The sequence below is a fragment of the Nematolebias whitei genome, chromosome 18, assembly GCF_014905685.2.
Source record: "Nematolebias whitei isolate Nwh7 chromosome 18, NemWhi1, whole genome shotgun sequence".
In the NCBI taxonomy this organism is placed as follows: Eukaryota; Metazoa; Chordata; class Actinopteri; order Cyprinodontiformes; family Rivulidae; genus Nematolebias; species Nematolebias whitei.
The window spans coordinates 10,559,855-10,574,189 of NC_056515.1; the positions used below are offsets into that span (position 1 = coordinate 10,559,855).

The window sequence follows — 14,335 nt, forward strand, 5'->3', positions numbered from 1 at the left end:
TTCTCTGAAAAGGGCCGCGTGCATCACCTATGACTGCCGAAGCGTTGTAGCCACGTTTATCTACATTTCATGTGTTGTTTTACTATTTCTGGAGTTCAGCGACGCCGAAGAAAAGAGGCGGCGAGGAGCGGAAGTTGACAGCTAACGTCACGGATACACAGCTGAAGTTTACCTGTTTTACCTCATACCTGACCACTGAAGCAGCGGGACGTCCTCTTGCTAACACACACTTCCGGGTAGGAGCTAGTCATCGGTCTTTTCTGAGCTGTTAGCGATGACTCAATAGTTCCTTCAACAGTTCCTTCGTTTTACTTAAACGACCCGACAGGAATAAATGTCCTTGTTACTTATTTGAGAAAGCGCGTGCGTCGTTGTTTTATTTGTAGTGAAATATTTACAAGAGAAACATGTCAGACAACCAGAGCTGGAACTCGTCCGGTTCTGAGGAAGATTTGGAGCCCAGAGAGGACTGCGGACATCCCAGTGGGTTCGCCCAGTTCAGCGGGGTCCTGAGCAAGGTAGGTCACATCCAACCAGTCTGTTTCTTTATTCAAGTGCCAGACTGCTGAGATTACATCCGGATTATCTGGAGTGTTTACAGGAACTTTTTACATCAGGATTTAATTATTCCCGTGGCAATCCAAAAAATGAATACATTTATAAACTAAGGTCTTGAAGAACAAAGTCCATGCTCAATAATCCAGGTACATAATCCAACATTTTTCAGTCAGGTCATCTGGACAGTTTCTTTTTTTTGTGCTGAAACGTTTTGCCTTCGATCCAGAAGGCTTCATCAGTCAAGGAAACACACAAAAAAACTGATTCTTCCCCCAACAGCTTACTCCAAAGTGGAACAAACCAGTTCTGCTTGTGATAAGATGGTCTCTTTGGAACGCCCCCTCCTCCATTGCCAGCCCTCTTCCTTGTTGACAGTCGTGTCAAACTGGTTGAAAACCACAAAGTCCATCTTATCACAAGCAGAACTGGTTTGTTCCACTTTGGAGTAAGCTGTTGGGGGAAGAATCAGTTTTGTTGTTTGTTTTCTTGCCTGATGAAGCCTTCTGGATCGAAGGTGAAACGTTTCTGCACAAAAAAAAAGAAACTGTCCAGATGACCTGACTGAAAAATGTTGGATAAGGTCTTAAAGGTATACTGGTCTCTTGAAAATGAGTCCTCAGCGCTCATGAGACTATAAATAAAGGTTTATAATACATAGACATAAGAAGGTTAATTCTCTGAGTTTAAACCAAAGTCCTCACCAGCAGGTCGGATCATCTTAGATGAGTTTACAAGTTTTTAACATTATAGCAGCTGGGCCATTGTTTACACAGTAACATAAACAACTTGTTGATTTATATTTGCCAACACTATTGAACACACAGTCGAGTGTGCTGACTTGTGCATGTACAGAAAGCCTGCTGGTCCATTTTAAAGCAGCCGATGTGTCCAGAGTTTAGTGTGGGTCTTTATATCTGCTGATGATTGCAGTTTGCTGATTAGCAACGGGCTTACAGACGGCCTGCTGTCCAACCCTGCCCCATGTCTGCTGGAATTACAACCTGAATTTAATGTGTCACTTTCCTGGAAGGACTGTACATCACACACCACCTGCCTCATGAGAGAGTTAGACTGAAATCCTCTCATGCTAAGACTGAGTTGTATCTGTTTTGGTCAGTCCTTATGAGATACATGAGATATTGTGCAGTAAGTTAGAGCTCTGAGAACATGCTGTAAATGACTCTGATACTATCACAACAAACTGTGTCAATATTATCGGCCCCGATTTCCTTAATTTTGGGAAATCAGAAATCGGCCGATACGTACATGAAAAACCGATTTTACAGATTTTTTTTTAGTTTTAACAACAATTGTCTGAACTTCATTCATATTTCAGAGCACAACCTCATGGCCAGTTAAAACAAGTTTTTATTGTTTCTAGGATATTGTTCATGGGTATGTCTTTCAATAAAATAAGATTGAAAAATTGAAGGTGCATTGTGACCTTATAACACCCGACAGTGTCGCTTATAAAACAAAATCAGAATCGGCAGGTCAAGCTTTTTAGAAATCGGTGATAGGCCAGAAAACTGCAATCGGTGCACCCCTAGTCAATCAATATATGTAATATTGACTGAGTTCTAGACATGTTTGTGTCGGCCAGTGTTTGGCTGTGGTGGTGTGTTTGCATAAAGCTGACTGCAAAGGTGGTTCGTAGATTCATTCAGATACATTCAATGATTATTTTCTGAAAGTTTGGTTAAAGTCTGTCCAAAAGTTTGTGAGATATTTGGCTAACAGACAGACACAGCTGATGGAAACAGTTAATGACAAAGTTTAAATTAAGCATCTTGCACCATGTGTAACACTTATGTGTTTGTGATGATGCTCAACTACTACCACATCACATTTCAGTTCAGTATCTGTACATGTGGCCGAGTTCTATTTATCTTTGTGTAAAATAAGATCGCTTAGTTGTTGTGGCCATTTTGCAAAAGGTTGATTCCAAAACTTTAATCAGTTGTAGATATACATCCACTGATTGTTTTCTAAGAGTTTTGTTAACGTTTATCTACTTGTTAATGAGATACTGTATTTTGCTAACATTATAGACACACACAGACAGTAGCGTTGTCAACTTTTGGTGATGGGTGATAATGACCTAAATTTATAGTTTTTAATCTAACATCTGATAATAATCTAGATAATGGTGTTGCACCAATTTCAATGCTTGTCAGCTGATTTTCAAAAGTGAATGTATGGATTGAGTAACTGAGATGGTTTGGACATGTCCAGAGGAGGGACAGTGGGTACACTGGTAGAAGGATGTTAGAAATGCAGCTGCCAGGAAAAAGACAAAGAGGAGATTATGGATGCAGTTAGAGAGGACATGGAGGGAGGACCGAGGGTGAAGAGGACAGAATAAGATGGAGGAGGATGACTCACTGTGGAGACCCCTGAAAAGGGAACAACTGACAGAAGAAGAAAAAGAAGTTGGACAAACAAGACCCAACTAGGCCTGTCACGATAACACATTTTGCTGTCTCAGAAATCCAACATTTTTCAGTCAGGTCATCTGGACAGTTTCTTTTTTTGTGCTGAAACTTTTCACCTTGGATCCAGAAGGCTTCATCAGTCAAGGAAACACACAACAAAACTGATTCTTCCCCCAACAGCTTACGCCAAAGTGGAACAAACCAGTTCTGCTTGTGATAAGATGGTCTCTGGAACGCCCCCTCCTCCATTGCCGGCCCTCTTCCTTGTTGACAGTCGTGTCAAACTGGTTGAAAACAACAAAGTCCACCTGTATACCTGGATTATTGAGCATGGACTTTGTTGTCTCAGAAATTATTGTGATAAATGATCATTTTGTTTGAAATTTGAATATAATTAGTAAGTATTATTAAACTGAAGAAGAAATGTTAGTTCTCAGCTTCTTTTTGCAGAGAAAAAAACTATTTACACAAAGGCACGGGTTTCAACCGTGAATTTTGGAGCTTTGACAAGACGGAGGTTTTTTCCCGAGGTCAGCTTGTTAGCTTAGCTTCTCAGCGTAGCTGCTTTTAATGATCCAAAAACACGATTTTTGACAGATTTTAAAGAGAAAAGAGAAAGGGATGGGTCAGTGAATAGCACCGGAGTTGAGTCTTTTGTCATCCAGTGTCTTCAGTAGAAAGAGAGGGAAACACAAATAAATGATAAAGCTGATAAATGAAAATGAGATCGATAATTTTCATTTATCATGCGAATAATTGATTTATTGTTTCTTGCGACAGGCCTATACCCAACATCTAGTTTTGTGGTGAACACCGTTAAGCCCGCTGATACACAACTTCAAAACCTGCTTTTGCTTCCTTGCTTGGGTTGAACATTGTTCTAGACGAGCTGATCACAGGTTTAACGCACTAAGCTGTGAGTGAGGTAATGTGGTATTAATCTGAGTACTCCAGATTGCTGCTGACCCAATAGCCAAGCATATTGTGAGATTAGACAAATCCACGTTCAGTAAACTCACCTGTTCATACACACTAAGCCCCATCAATGTTTCCTCTACCATTATTCAAGAAGGTCACCTGTCCTGCCAACAGAACCAAGCTTCCTGCCTCCCGACATTATCCCCTACTGCAAGTTCTGCTGATGTTTGACCCAAGGACTGCTCACCACAGGATCAGTGGCTTCAGCCTAGCATTGATAACGTACTGTAGCACTCTGCTCCACCCCTTTTTCTTCTTCTTTCAGCTTTTCCCTCTTCAGGGGATCTTCCCATCACACTTCCCTCACTTGTTAGAACATATCACTCCTATCTTTTATAAGCCTGACCTGCTGCGTATCTTTTCCTGATGAGAACAAACTGGATTATTTTGGCTCCAGTCAAATCTGTTGGGTTTTTGATAGTTGTGGAAGGGTACCAACAAATAAATCCACATCTGTACTATTTTTAGATGTATTCTTGGAACTGAATTAGTCTCACCAACATTTACCATTTAAAGGTTATATTTGGTTCTAAAATATTTAATTGTATAGATGTCTTTCATTTCTTTAATCGATTAGGGGAAACACTGAATCATCTTTGTAGTTAGTTTGCCATGGTGGGGTCTCATCCATGATTTTTGCTGATGGGGGGGACGGAGACATGTCTGAGTGCAGTTGTACTGAGCGGGGGCGGGGGGTGTTCAACATGAGGGAAGAGGCAATGTGAGCGCTGCCTTGGGTTTTTTAGCTAGAGAGCCTGTGTTTTGTGCCGCTACTTTAGTGATATATCAGTGCAGTGCGGGGGTGGGAGGGGCAAGTTCAGCTTGGTAGGTGGGGTGCTCAGTTCTTTTGACGGGGTGGGGCACCCCGCCTGTATAATGGTAAGGGAAACGCTCCAATATTTTTCCAATTTCCAAAACATTGTGTTTTCAGTGGACAAACTACATCCATGGCTGGCAGGATCGTTGGGTTGTGCTGAAAAACAACACTCTGAGTTACTACAAGTCTCAGGATGAGACTGAGTACGGCTGCCGGGGTTCCCTCTGCCTTAGCAAAGCGGTCATCACTGTAAGTATTATTTAAGTGTCTTTTTTTCATAAGTAGAACTAGAACGCTATCAATCAATCCATCACTCATCTGTTTGTTCTGGAGTCGGGTCGTGGGAGCAGCAGCTTGAACAGGGAGGTGCAGACATCTCTTTCCACAGCCACCTCTTCCAGCTCCTCTGGGAGGACTCCAAGATGTTTCCTGAGAAACACGGTGTCTCCAGTGTGTCCTCGGTCTTCCCTGGGGTCTCCTGTCAGATGGACATGGCTGGAACGCTTCCCCAAGGAGGTGTCATGGAGGCATCTTTACCGGATGCCTGCATCCACAATCTTGTCTTTGTGGACCCTGACCCAGTAATAATAATAATAATAATCATCATCATTTTATTTAAAAAGCGTCTTTCAGGACACCCAAGGACACTTTACAGTAAGAAACATATCAGAGAGATTGTGTAAAAACAAACAACAAGCACAGCGCAAAGATTAACAGGAATAAATTGAAATATAAAATACATAAAGAATACAAAATACATAAAGAATACAAAATACATACAGAATATAAAATACATAAAGAAAGTTATGACAGGCAGCTGAGTTCTGGACCAGTTGCAGCTTCTGGAGAGATTTGTTGGGGAGGCCATAAAGAAGGGAGTTGCAATAGTCAATTCGAGAAGTCACAAGCCTGTGCACAAGGATGGCTGTGGAGCGGAGTGTGAGAGAAGGACGGAGACGGTTAATATTTCGGAGATGGAAATAGGCAGACCGAGTGACATTGTTGATGTGTGAAGTGAAGGAGAGAGTGGTGTTGAGGATGACACCAAGACTCTTGACCTGATGCGAGGGGGGTACCAGGGAGTTGTTAAGGGGATGAGATGTTCTGATTTTGAAATTGAGTTTTTGGTACCGACAAGAATGATTTCTCAGACCAGTTCATTACATTTCAGTAGAACAATGAGTAAAGTCACTGAAGCTGCTGAGTAGATAAATTACAGGCTGTGTGAACCAGTAGGTGATTTCTGGTTGTGTTCATTTGTCGGTTGCACATTTGTGTTGTCAGCTGTTAAAGTCATAATGAAACATCTCTCTGACATGTTGTCTCTGACTGAAGGTGGTGCTTCCTCCCACCAGTAAACACTTTTCCTCCATTTAATAAGTGAACTCCTCCTTTGCTGTTCATGGTCACTTCCAGCCTGGTCATAGCCGGCTGACTGAAACGGAACGAGCCCTGCTATTCTCTGGCCAGTTTTACTATAGTTGTGCTTGTCGAGCTCTAGTTCTTGTCTAAGAGACAAAATGTTGGAGAATAGTTTTCTAGTGCTTTCACAGATTTCAGATGGATGCGAGTTTTCTGACTTAGTACAAAGGCTGATTATACATTGGACGTGATGTCTCCCTCTACTGCAATGATTTTGTAACGTGAAAACACACACACGTTTATTTATTTTTTTAATTTTTATTTTTTTACATGTCATGACCCTGATGAGGGGACGGTGGTGCTGTTAGGTGAGCGGAGGGACCACTTGGATAATGCTAGGGGAAATGTTGGCCATGGAAGATGTGAATCAGGCATCTACCAAATGATTCTCTTTATCCCTAGAGCTCAGATGTGAAGCTTTATTCCAGAATTTTTCCAACTACAGGTCCTTCATGTAAATACAAAGCTGCTCATTTTGTCTCAAGTTGTGCTTGAGGATAAGCAGCTTGTCAAGTGACTCTTCTAGCTATAGCCTGTGGCAACACTTAACTTGCAACCCCACTCGTGTCATTGTGTAGAGCTTGAAATGCAGCACCAGCCTGTTAAAAGAACGCAGTCATTGAAGCGAAGAGCTCATCGGACAATCGGTTAGGTCCTGTCGAGGATTTCTAAGATTTCAGTCACACTAACAAAAGTTCAGTTCAGTTTATTTATCTAGCACCAAGTCACAACAGAAGTTGTCTCCGGACACTGAACAGAAACATTCATTGCATTATAAAAGTAAAAGTTATTTATCTAAGGAAGCAGCAGATTGTGTGATAATTATTATTTTAAAATTCATTTGTTACTCTGCCAGTACACAGGCATATTTAATATTTCATATATTCCAGTATTTCACACTGGATCCCAGCTGCCCCTGTTCTCCAAGTACAAACTTGCGATTCCTCAGCTCCATAACCTTGCAGTCCCAAGTCGATCAAGATAAATAAAGTTTCTCCCCTTTTCTAGCAACTAAATCACTATAAAAACTCACTGACAACATAGATTTACGATCTATTTTGTAACATGCAGTCCAGATATAGATCAGTGAGGTCAGCACCGGTCACTAAGATGTACTCTTATAGCACTTTCTGTTTTAAAGAGAGTAAAGTTGGCCTGTGATTGTTTAACTTTCTTATGCAAGCTTTGTGGATGCTTCAACAGCTTCCTTCCTCCCTTGTGTTTCCTCTTCTCTCTCTCTCTCCATGTAACTGATTGATGCAAGTGCCATTGCTAACACTTGAACAACCATCTGACTCGGGGTTCATTCACATGTTGCGTTACTGGCTTGGAGCATATGTTCTCCAGATGTCTGGCAGCATAGCTAAGTCGCACTGTGGCAATGAAATCTTCTTAAAGAGACTAAAGTGGGCCATTTGTTACTCTGCCAGTACACAGAAGTATTTCAATGTTCAGTAATTGTTTGGGCTCAGGCTTTCTTTAAACAGCTGTCACTGGGTGAAAGATTGCTCCAGAAAATGTTAGCTGAAATCTGCCCACTTTTTAATATTGCTTGTATCAGAGACAGTAAAGCATTTTGAGATATTGTATTTTTTTCTCGAGTAAATAATCTGCTCAGGCATATGTTCTTTTCCTCTCAACATTATTTAGCCAATATATGTATATAAAAAAAATAGAATGCAAGGATTAAACAAACAAACCCCACTGCTGTTAATTATTGTCCGCCCGACTAATGATGCAGTTTTTCAATGAGTCTGCTGCTTCCTTAGATAGAGAACTTTACTAATAGGCTTTTGCATGTATGTGAATGTTTCTGTTCAGTGCCCTGAGACAACTTCTGTTGTGATTTGGCGCTGTATAAATAAACTGAATTGAATTGATTTTTTTTCTTATATCTTTCCAGTTTTATTACGATATTGAGTTAATTGGTCTTGTAATTAGACTTAAATATGGATCCCATTTGTGTTATTTGTGTTGTGGTTGGATAAAAATCTGGAGACCTCCTAGCACAATAGTTAGTAGCCTCCTAAACCAGCAGAGGTTAGGAGACTAAGCCCTCGTAAGGGCAATGTCACTCAGACTGTCAGAGTGAACAGGAGGGGGTTTAACACACTGCCCTGAGGGGAGCCAATGCTGAGGGTTATGGTGGAAGAAAAATACCAGTAGTTGTGGATCCTCACAGACTGCCGTCTGTTGGTTAAGAAATCCAGGACCCAGTTGCTTAGGGAGGGGCTTAGTCCTAGTGTGAGTAGTGTAATCCATCAGAGTCTGGGGAATCATTGTGTTGAAGGCAGATGTGAAGTCCAAAGGGGAACCCAACACAAAAAAAAAATTGAGAACTACTGCCTCCTATTTGACGTTGTTTGTCAGCAACCACTATAGTGTGACTGCTCAGTCCGTATTTTTTTATTCTCCTTCCTCCTTTAACCCATGTCCTTGATAAACAACGGTCTTTCTTGCTTACATGTCACTGGGCAGCAACTGTTGAAGACTAGTTGACCGCTCAAAACTGCAAGACAAAAGGTGAGATTTCTGTTGCAATCTCACAAATCTGAGTTTTTGCAACAAGTGACCAGCAAACCGTGTGGTTGGATTTTGCTTGATCAGTTTGTAAGAATCAGTCTGTTTTTATACACACAACTTGCAAAACTATTTTAGGCTTTGCATATTATTGTGTTGCCCACCATTGCCCAGGTTGTACTCACCTTGGCAGGACCATCCACATTTAACATACTGGAGTACACTTCAGTATCTCACAGCATACAAACATACTCAGACTCTGCTTTAAAGCAAATACACAATGCTTTAAATGTACTAACTAGAGGGCTATTAGGAATGCGTTTGTTTTTGCAAAAAGCTTTAAAAGACCAACTGTTTCTGATTCTCCTATAGAACTCTCTTCTGTGGCTTTTGTATTTCTAAAGTACACAGATTATCTTAAATAGAGCAATTTTTATTCGGATTGCTGTGGCTACAAGGTCGTTAGTGGAAAAAAGGGGAACTGGAGGACGTCCTCCAGTAACAGGGGCATCATCCTCCTTAGCCTCCCTTATATATTTTCAGAGGTGTTAGAGAAGAGAGTCTGATCCATGGTTGAACCTCAAATTCAGGTTGAACAATGCAGGTTCTGTCCCGGCCTTGGAACACTGGATCAATTCTTTACCCTCGCTATGGTTCTCGAGGTGGCATGGGAGTTTGCCTATCTTAGCTAGTCCTTAACCTTTATGGGTTTTGTAGACCTTGAGAAGGTATTCAACCACTTTCCTCAGGGTACACTGTGGGGGGTGCTCTGCGAGTATGAGATTGGGGGTCTTTTGTTACAGGCTATTCAGTCCCTGTACAAGTTGTGTAAGAGTTTGGTTCACATTGCCGGTAGTAAATTGGACTCCTTCAAGCTGAGAGTTGGACTCTGCCAAGGGTGCCTGTCATTAATTCTGTATAACTTCTATGGACAGAATTTCTGGGAGCAGCCAGGGGATGGAGAGAGTCCAGTTTGATGGCCTCATAATTTTTTCTCTGCAATTTGCAGATGATGTGGTCCTGTTGTAGTCATTGTGCCATGATCTTCGGTTCTCACATGAGCGGTTTGCAGTCGAGTATTAAGTGACTGAGATGATGATCAGCACTTTCAAATCTGAGACCATGTTTCTAAATGGTAAGTGGACTGTACTTATATAGCGCCTTTCTATCTTATTGAGACACTCAAAGCTCTTTACACTACAATCTGTGCCCTCATTTACCCATTCATACAGCACTCTACTAGATCTCTACAAAGCTAATTGAACAAATCATTCTAAAGAGACTAATCAGTGATTTATCACATTCATACACCGATGGGGCACACATCGGAGGCAACAAGGGGTTCAGTGTCTTGCCCAGGGACACTTCGGCATGTGACTGTTGTGGGGTTCAACCCCCCAACTCTTGCATTGGAGGACGACTGCTCTAACCACTCAGCCACAGCCGTTTCTCAGTCATAAAAGGGTGGACTGTCTTTCATAGTTGGTAAATGGTAAATAGAATGTACTTGTATAGCGCCTTTCTATTTAATAAACATACCAAAGTGCTTTACAGTACAATCTGTGCTCTCATTTACCCACCTACACACACGCACACATTCATACAGCACTCTAGTAGCTTTTTCCTAAACTAATCTAATCTGAAGAGACTAATCAGTGCTTTAGATCACATTCATACACTGATGGGACACACATCGGAGGCAACAAGGGGTTCAGTGTCTTGCCCAAGGACAATTCATCATGTTACTGTTGGTGAAATTGAATCCCCAACTCTCCCACTGGAGGACGACCACTCTAACCACTCAGCCACAGCTGCCTTAGATGGGAGTGAGATTCCATGGAAACTCTGTTTACTGGTCATTCTATTGGGGGAGTGGTAGCGCAGAGGTTAGAGAAGGTGGGCCTGTGATCGGAAGATCACCAGTTCCAGCCCCGGTACCAACAACATCAAAAATGTCGGTGGGGTAGGTGAAGCACCCACACCTGCCCCCACCCTCATTCGCCCCACTCTGGGCCCATGAGCAAGGCCCTTAACCCCCACCATCTGCTCCCTAAACAGGTCTCTCTTGAAAATGAGTTGTTGTGGCTCAATGAGACTACCTGTATAAATAAAGTGTAAATGAAAAAAAAAAAAATTCTACGTTCCTTACCTCAGCTATGGTCATTAACCCTGGGTAGTGACCAAAAGAACAAGATCGTGGTTACAGGCGGTCCAAATGAGTTTTCTCTGCAGGGTAGCTGGACTCTCCCTTAGAGACAGGGTGAGAAATGCAGTTATCCTGGAGAGACTTGGATTAGAGCTACTGCACCACCACACATTGAGAGGAGCCAGTTGAGGTGGTTCAGACACCTGGTAAAGCTGACCACTGAATACAGAGGTGTTCTGAGTATGCCAACTGGGAGGAGACCCTGGGGAAGGCCCAGGACACTCCGGAGCGACCGTGTCTCTTGGCTAGTCTGGGAATACCTTGGAGTACTCCCAGAAGAGCTGAAAGAGGTGACTGGAAAGAGATGTCTGGACCTCTTGGCTTAAGCTGCTGTGCCCGAAACCTGACTCCAGAACAAGATGATGGATGGACTGATGAATGAGTGGATGGATGAATAGATGGATGAACATTTTACCCCGCTCTCTGAAACAGAAAAAAACAGTGGTGTTTTTGCAAATGTTCTCAAGTCCTTAAAAGCACATTTGATGAAAATAAACCCATATTTTTACACACAGGATCAGGAATGTGTAGGTCTTCAAAACACAGAATGCAGGATGTGATTCAGAAAGCCCTGCGAGGAATCCCTGTTTGTTTATAACATGCTGAATGAAGCATACAGCAGCTAAGACTTTTTGTCAGACCATGTGTATATAAACTTATCTGCAACAATCAGATAAAATTGAAAAGTAACATACAGGTCAAGGAAAAAGGGTACGTTAAAACTTACCAAAAATGCAATCACTCACTTGATAATAAAGCTGTGGCTGAGTGGTTAGAGCAGTTGTCCTCCAATGCAAGAGTTGGGGGTTTGGTTCTACCAGCAGTCGCATGCTGAGATGTCTCTGGGCAAGACACTGAACTACTCATTGCCTCCGATGTGTGTCCCCTCGGTGTCTGAATGGGATCTAAATCTCTGATTATTCTTTGTAGACATCTAGTAGACTGCTGTATGAATGGGTAAATGAGGACACAGATAAAGCGTAAAGCACTTTGAGTATCTTGATAAGATAGAAAGGCGCTATACAAGTACAGTCCATTTACCATTTAATCTTCTGTACATTTTTCCCAGTGGCTGGCTGTAAAATGTCTGGATGCTGTGGACAGCTGTCTTGTAGACTGTATTTCATGTGTTTAAAGTCATTTGTATGATGTGTATAACGAATATCATTTTAGTCTGGCCCTATTAACTGGCCTCATTTAACAGAATCACACATGCTAATTATAATTAACCCATTTTTTTTGTCCTGGGTGCTTTTTTTCTATGCATATCATTTAGCCTCATGAGTTTGATGAGTGCCGGCTGGACATAAGTGTGAATGACAGCGTCTGGTACCTGAGAGCACAGGACCCAGAGCACAGAAACCAGTGGATTGACTCCATTGAGCTGCACAGGGTAAGTCACGCTGTATCACAGCAGTTTATGAACTGCTGGTCTCAATACTAACTCACATTCTTGTCACGCTCACAACAAATTATTGTTACCTCTTTCATAGGTAATTGGGGGAATGTGCATGTTTATTTTATGCATGTGTGTTTCTGTTAGAGTATCAAAAAGGAGAAGACAGAGAAGGGAGGAGTCCAGGGAACACTAATCATCCCTCTACCATTGGTGCGTTTGTTGGCAACTTTGTGGGACTGTAAAAGTTCTCTTGTAGTATGTTTGTGTGAATGTGATAAAATGTACCTGCATAGGTCAATTCTACAAACTGGATTCCAAAAAAGTTGGGACACTAAACAAATTGTGAATAAAACTGAATGCAATGATGTGGAAATGGCAAATGTCAATATTTTATTCTTAATATAACATAGATGACAGATCAAAAGTTTAATCTGAGTAAATGTAACATTTTAAAGGAAAAATATGTTGATTCAAAATTTCACAGTGTCAAATCCCAAAAAAGTTGGGACAAGTAGCAATAAGTGGCTGGAAAAAGGAAATTGAGCATATAACGAACAGCTGGAAGACCAATTAACCCTTATTAGGTCAATTGACAACATGATTGGGTATAAAAGAGCTTCTCAGAGTGTCAGTGTCTCTCAGAAGCCAAGATGGTAAGAGGATCACCAATTCCACCATTGTTGCACAGAAAGATAGTGCAGCAATACCAGAATGGTGTTACCCAGCATAAAATAGCAAAGACTTTTAAGTTATCATCATCAACCGTGCATAACATCATCAAAAGATTCAGAGAGTCTGGAACAATCGTTGTGCGTAAGGGTCAAGGCTGTAAAACTCTACTGGATGCTCGTGATCTCTGGGCCCTTAAACGTCACTGCACCTCAAACAGGATTGCCACTGTCAAGGAAATAACAGAATGGGCTCAGGAATACTTCCAGAAAGCATTGTCAGTGAACCCAATCCACCGTGCCATCCGCCGTTGCCAGCTGAAACTCTACAGTGCAAAGAGGAAGCCATTTCTAAGCAAGCTCAGACGTTTGCACTGGGCCAGGGGTCATTTAAAATGGAGTGTGGCAAAATGGAAGACTGTTCTGTGGTCAGATGAGTCACGATTTGAAGTTCTTTATGGAACACTGGGACGCCATGTCATCCAGACCAGAGAGGACAAGGATAGCCCAAGTTGTTATCAACGCTCCATTCAGAAACCTGCATCACTGATTGTATGGGGTTGCATGAGTGCTTGTGACATGGGCAGCTTGCATGTCTGGAAAGGCACCATTAATGCAGAGAACTATGTTCAGGTTCTAGAACAACATATGCTCCCATCTAGACGTCATCTTTTTCAGGGAAGACCCTGCATTTTTCAACACGATAATGCCAGACCACATTCTGCAGCAATCACAACATCATGGCTACGTAGGAGAAGGATCCAGGTATTGAAATGGCCAGCCTGCAGTCCAGATCTTTCACCTATAGAGAACATTTGGAGCATCTTAAAGAGGAAGGTGCAACAAAGAAGGCCCAAGACGATTGAACAGTTAGAGGCCTGTATTAGACATGAATGGGAGAGCATTCCTATTTCTAAACTTGAGAAACTGGTCTCCTCTGTCCCCAGATGTCTGTTGAGTGTTGTAAGAAGAAGGGGGGATGCCACACAGTGGTAGAAATGGACTTGTCCCAACTTTTTTGGGATTTGTTGATGCCATGAAATTTGGAAACAGCAGATTTTTCCCTTAAAATTGTACATTCTCTCAGTTTGAACTTTTGATCTGTGATTTGTGTTGTACTCTGAATAAAATATTAGATGTTGGCACCTCTACATCATTGCATTCAGTTTTTATTCACAATTTGTTTAGTGTCCCAACTTTTTTGGAATCTGGTTTGTACAACACAAGCAGGGCTTTTTAAATCTTAAAAGATTTAGTGTTGCAGATTGACTGGTGTGAGGTCATAACGTGTCCTGCAAGTGATGTTACCAGCCTGGACCAGAGTCTGAGGTC

The 14,335-nt window shown here is 41.8% G+C and overlaps 1 protein-coding gene across 1 annotated transcript in view; it reads left to right on the forward strand.

Annotated features, from left to right (window-relative positions):
- The first annotated feature begins 407 nt into the window (after nt 1-407).
- Nucleotides 408-14,335, forward strand: part of LOC119424723 (ceramide transfer protein) — a 46,468-nt gene continuing 32,540 nt past the window's right edge. The window contains exons 1-4 of the mRNA XM_037692220.1: nt 408-518; nt 4,903-5,037; nt 12,213-12,329; nt 12,480-12,545. Of these exons, the coding sequence (XP_037548148.1) occupies nt 408-518; nt 4,903-5,037; nt 12,213-12,329; nt 12,480-12,545 (429 nt within the window). The remainder of the gene's footprint in view (nt 519-4,902; nt 5,038-12,212; nt 12,330-12,479; nt 12,546-14,335) is intronic.